Below are 5,886 nucleotides of genomic sequence, written 5' to 3' on the forward strand. Positions count from 1 at the left end.
GTGGAGAACTGGCCCAGGCACAGCATGCTGACTGCACGAGGAGCAACACTACTGCCTTGCAGTCCTGGTGTCATCTGGACACAGGTCTGATCTCCTAGCATGCTTTCCTGCACTGGTATGCACAAGGCGACCGAAGTGGAGTTCTCTGGGGCCTGTGAGGACAGGGCTGCACTGGGGGACTGTGAGAAGGCTGGCTGTTGACGACGAGGCTGAAGAGAGGAATACTAATTCCCCATTCTGCAATGTTGAGTTAAGGATGCCTCTGCTCATAGCTGCACGGCTGGGGGAGATGCAGAAAGGACACCAAGAACGGCTTTGCTCACTGCTGTGTGGAACAAAGGCCGAGGGCCCCCAAGTCTAGGAGGACATGGATGCACTGAGGGTTATGAAGGCTGCTCTGGATCCTGCTGGAGATGGAAGGGAAGGAGAACAGGTTTATCCATTCTATTCGATCCTGCAGCATGTCACATTCTCAGAACTCAGGTGTAGTAGCTGACATATTGACACTCAGATTGGTTTTTCTTTACCCAATTGTGATACCTATCTGCTGAATACTTAAATAAGACTCTTCTATGTCTAAAAGTAAAAGCTTTAAGGAAAAACAACAACAAAAAAACACAAATGCGCAGTCCAGAAGATCTCACACCATGACCAAGCTCTTGTCCAGGCCAGGATTAAACAAGGGTTTCAACTCTTAAAGCTTTTATGTCTGACAGAGAAAAAGCCAAATGTTCTCCCCAAACGTAAAGAACAAAAATGCTAACAGAACTTCGGCTGGGATAACCTACTGATTTGCCTGAACTTGCAATAGTATATGATGTGCCAGAACCCTTTTTGAAAATACTGGTTAAGCCAGGCGTGGTGGCGCATGCTTTAATGCCAGCACTCGGGAGGCAGAGGCAGACGGATCTCTGTGAGTTCCAGGCCACCTGGGGCTACAGGGAGACCCTGTCTCAAAAAAGACAAAAAAAAAGAGAAAACGCTGGTTTAAACAGCACTGGGCAGCAGTCTGAGAGCGCAGAAAACACTCGATAGTTACACTGAGAGACAAAAATAGAAGCCGCAGGAGAATGAGTAAAAAGCCAAGTAAACGGAGGCAGCACCTCCCCTCATCAGAGAAGAGCACTTGGCAAGCACTCCCTGAGTAATGAAAAAACAGAGACCAGGGCCCGTGAGACCCCAGGAGCCGCGGTCACATAAACCCACACAACCACCACTTCAGGGGTCCGTGCTTACTTGTAGCCGAATAAAAGCTGAACTGGGAAACACCAAGGGGTCTCTTTGAATTTATACCATTTGTAAGAAATAGATGCGCAAATAGGATTAAATGCAGGGAGAGCCGAAGTGCAACAGAGGCATCTTTAGAATGTCTACACAGATGTTCATGCGCTGAAGGACAATAAAGAGGTTAAACTGTGCTGTGTGTTTTCAGTTAAATTAAAGGTTTTTGATGCAATTTCAGTGCTGATACTTGGCATCGCTGCCCACCCGCCCTTTCGGTGGCAGAAGCTCCGGGGAGGGCAGTGTCTACCGCTCCGAGCAGTCCTGGTCACAGTGCACTCAGAGGTACTGGACTGTGGCCTGGGGTCTTGCAGGGCCACTCTGGAAGGGACACTGATGAATATTGCTGTGATTTGTTTCTTGTTCACTGTTAATCTGTGTCCTACCTTGATTCAGCATAAGAAAAGATTGTTCCAGTGGGTCCTTTGGTCCTAAGGCCTTCTGACATTTGGTCTTGGGTGACACTTCCGAAGACAATTAGTGACATATATAAAATGACTAAGAAAATCATTCTGCAGTGGCCGACTGGAATAAGTTCTGTCCCAAGCTGCGCAGGGTCAGAGGCCCCATGGTCCCATGGTCCCTGCCCATCATAGCTCCACCTTGACCCCCTTTATAAAAGGCAGGCCCGTGGGCACCCTCTTTTTATACTCCAAATATTCCTCTCCAAAGAAGTGAATCAACGAGATCTCTTCCTCTTCTGTTCGGTCACGGAAGAAGCGCCACACCGTGAGAGCATAGACAACACCACAGATGGGGTTACACAGCATCACCTGGCAGAGGAAGAGCAAGATGAGCAGGTCAGAGAGGCCCTATGCCCAATCACCTTCTCCCCACAAGACTTCTTGCTAGGGGTCCAGGAGCCTCTTGAATGCTGTGAGACTGAGAACCGCTACCACCCGCTAGAGCTGACCCAGCAGCTTTCTGTCAATGCTTGATTCCTTAGGTGAGAGACCTCAAAGTGGACTGAAAGATCCTTCTGAGATTCCACCATGAGGGTGACACGTGCCCCCTTCTGCACTCAGGAGTGAATTCCTTTTTTTTTTTTTCGGTCTTTTTGAAGCATGGTCTCCCTGTAGCCCCAGCTGTCCTGGAACTCACTACATAAACCAGGCTGGAACTCAAAGAGATGCGCCTGCCTCTGCCTCCCGATGCTGAGATTAAAGGTGTGTACCACCATTCCAGCTAGAAGTAAATTCTTATGTGGGAGTTCATCCTGTGCTCCCCCACCCTTGCCTTGGACCCTGACCTCCTTCTCCCAAGGTCTCATGAGCTACACGCAACCAGGTGAGCTTCCAAAAACATTTCTTCCAACATTTCACTCTGCTCAGAAAACTCAGAAAAGCTAAGCCTTTCCTGGCTAGCTTCTAAAAGCTTTCCTCCTCTCCCAGGCTCTCTTCACTGTTTGTTTCTTAGTTCTCTGCTTTTCAAGTCTTCCCCACTGTCCCCCAGTCAAACAGTTCCTCAAAATTGAAAGCAACCCCAGCTCCTCAGGAATTTCCACCAGAGGCAGACACCAGGACCCAACCCCGTGCATGTGTCTTTCCAAGGTAAGACACCCCACCTAGTGAGCCAGGCACACAGTCCCGGCTTCTTAGCACGCCTTTCCACTGCGTGCTGTGTTCCCAGCACCACACTATGCCATTCAACCTTCAACAAATCTTTAGCTCTGCAGTGTTATCCCCACTATCGCCCTCCCTGTTGTGGGTGAGGAACAGTTCGGAGGCCACGTACTGACCAGGACTGGCCCAGAAGGCAGCACCAGAACCTGTGCCATCATCTGCCAGATGTGTGCAACTTTCTGGGCATCCCTGATGGCAGGTTTCCTAATCATAGGTGGCAACCTGCTACTGAGCTAGGAAATCAATTTTTAGCAAATCATGAGCACCATTCAAAATAGTAAGACAAAAAATAGTGTTCTATAGAAAACAAGACTAAGTATTGCTGCAGGAAAGACAGTCTACACACACAGGCATGCCAGTATACAATGCAAAAAATATCTAGTCTCAAAGGTATGAAAAACTCTTCAGCCTTAAAGCACTTAGGTATTCAGCAAGCACATTATTCAACTATAATCAGTTTGTCCCCAGAAATATGACTGCAATTTGGCTATGTGTTATATGTATGAGAAATACATTTTTAAAAATATTTTATTTATTATTTTTATTTTATGTGTATGAGTGTATTGACTGCATGTATGTAGTACACCTATATTGTGCAATGCCCACAGAGGTCAAAAGAGGACGTCAAATTCCCCTGGAAATGGAGTTGCAGATAGTTGTTAGCTACCACATATGTCAGTGCTGGGAATCCAAACCTGGATCTTCTGCAAGAATACCCAGTGCTCTTAACTGTTGAGCTACCTCTCCAGTCCAGAAACAAAAAGTTTTAAAAGAAATGCTTCAGAGTCATCTCCCCTACTAGACCATTATAGTGTCACAAGAGTCCCCATGGAACATGCATCACCAATGGAATGTTTGGGGGCCCCCAGGTGAGTTTTCCAAGCTCTATTTACATTCCCTGGCCAAACTCTTCAAAGACTAAGTATAGAATCAAGAGACAGCTGTCAAGAAATAAGAGTCCGGTGTGCACCAAGACAGAGTAAACCTCTGTAGCTCTCATTAACCTAAGAGGACCTTGGCCTCATTGAGCCACCACAGAGGAGCTGAGAAGACTCCCTCCTTAAAGCCTGCCTTCTCTTGCCCCGAGGTGCTCCAGATCCAAGGCAGAGGCAGAAAAGGGCACAGTGAAGGGCAGAGCAACACCGACTCTCACCAAGGCTTTACAGTGCCCACATTTTACCCCTAAAAACTTGAAGAACTCAGGCTGACGAAATGGCTCAGTGGTTAACAGCACATACTGCTCCTCCAGAGGACCCAAGTTCAGTTCCCAGCACCCACACCAGGTGGGTCACAACTGTCTGCCAACACCCTCCTCTCTCCTCCATGGGCCCTGGCACTCAAATGGCACACAGTCACAGGCACATGCATAAACAAAAATAAATCTAAAAAAATGCTGAGCATGGTTTAATCCCAGCATTTGGGAGGCAGAGGCAGACAGATCTCTGTGAGTTCCAAGTCAGCCAGTACTAATGAGTAAGACGCGGCCTTAAAACAAAAAAAAACCCTCAAAAACCAACTTTAAGAATTTCATTAGTTCTGGCTTTTATTAGCATTTGAAACACGCCAGGGAACACGTTAAGAGTGTGTTCTAGCCGGGTATGGTGGTGCACGCCTTTAATCCCAGCACTTGGGAGGCAGAGGCAGGCAGATCTTTGAGAGTTTCAAAAGACTGAAAAAAAAAAAAAAAGTGTGTTTCTTGTGAACACACTAAGAAAGACATATACTTTGAAATAGTAAATTTTATGGTATGCAATTATATTCAACTTAAGAAGTTAGGAGACTAAGGCAGGACTCAAAGCTAAGTCCGGCTTGAGTTACACAGCAAGTCCCTGAGTCAAGACACCAGAAAGATTCTTATATAATGCCGGAAGTGGTGGTCCACACCTTTAGTCCTAGCACTCAGGAGGCAAAGCCAGCAGAGTTCTGTGCGATTGAGGCTAGCCTGGTCTACATACACAGCTCCAGGCCAACTGGTTCTACAGGGAGACCCTGTCTTAAAAACAAAAACAAGGGGCTAGAGAGATGGCTCAGCAGTTAAGAACACTGACTATTCTTACAGAAGACCCATGTTCGAATCCCAGCATCCACATGGCAACTAACAACTGACCATAACTCCAGTTCCAGGGGATCCAACAGCCTCTTCTATCCTCCGTGGGCACTGCACAACACAGGTGCACTCACCTACATGCAAGCATAACACTCATACACATAAAATAAAAATAATAAAATATTAAAAAAAAACAAACACGCTGGGAATGGTGGCACACACCTTTAGTCCCAGCACTCGGGAGGCAGAGGCAGGCAGATCTCTAAGAGTTCAAGGCCAGCCTGGTCTACACAGTGAGTTCCAAGCCAGTTGGGGGCTACAGGGAGACCCTGTCTCAAGAAGACCAAAAAAACCCCCAAAACCACAAAAACACCGAAAAAGAAATGCAGCAAAGTAAATGGACAGGAGGCCAGTGTCCTGACACGGTACCTGGGTTCCAATACTCCAGTAAAACCACCCCACATAGGAAGGGTGCCGGAACCAAGCATACACCCCACTTGTCACCAGAGTATGGGTGTCTGACTTCTCATTCTGCACCACGTGGTTGAAGTTGGAACCAGCCGTGAACATGGCAGCTTTCCTCAGGCATTCTCCAAAGACCACCATCACTAGCCCCGTGGCACTCAGCCAGGTTATCTGCTTCAGCTCTGCAGAAAGACATCAGGGACAGAGTGGGAACACTGGGCTGCTGATCTCCTTCACTGTGTAAAAGGAACCCATTTCCCCAAAGACAGAAACATTAGAAAACATCCTGTGGGCAATTAGCATCTCTCATCGCATTAAAATTGAATAACAAGGCTGGGCAGGCGTGGTGGCCTGCAGTCCCACCACAGAGGCAGAGGCAGGCGGATTTCTGTGAGTTTGAGGCCAGCCTGATCTACATAGTGAATTCCAGGACAGCTGGGGCTACAGGGAGACCCTGTCTCAAAAAGACCA

The 5,886-nt window shown here is 47.5% G+C and overlaps 1 protein-coding gene across 1 annotated transcript in view; it reads right to left on the reverse strand.

Annotated features, from left to right (window-relative positions):
- Positions 1-638: 638 nt before the first annotated feature.
- Icmt (isoprenylcysteine carboxyl methyltransferase) overlaps positions 639-5,886 on the reverse strand; it is a 9,260-nt gene continuing 4,012 nt past the window's right edge. The window contains exons 4-5 of the mRNA XM_008822409.3: positions 5,380-5,597; positions 639-2,054 (exon numbers count right to left, since the gene is read on the reverse strand). Coding sequence (XP_008820631.1) covers positions 1,872-2,054; positions 5,380-5,597 — 401 coding nt within the window. The 3' untranslated portion in view covers positions 639-1,871. The remainder of the gene's footprint in view (positions 2,055-5,379; positions 5,598-5,886) is intronic.

The sequence above is a fragment of the Nannospalax galili genome, unplaced genomic scaffold (genome assembly GCF_000622305.1).
Source record: "Nannospalax galili isolate Female #2095 unplaced genomic scaffold, S.galili_v1.0 scaffold1488, whole genome shotgun sequence".
Taxonomy (NCBI): domain Eukaryota; kingdom Metazoa; phylum Chordata; class Mammalia; order Rodentia; family Spalacidae; genus Nannospalax; species Nannospalax galili.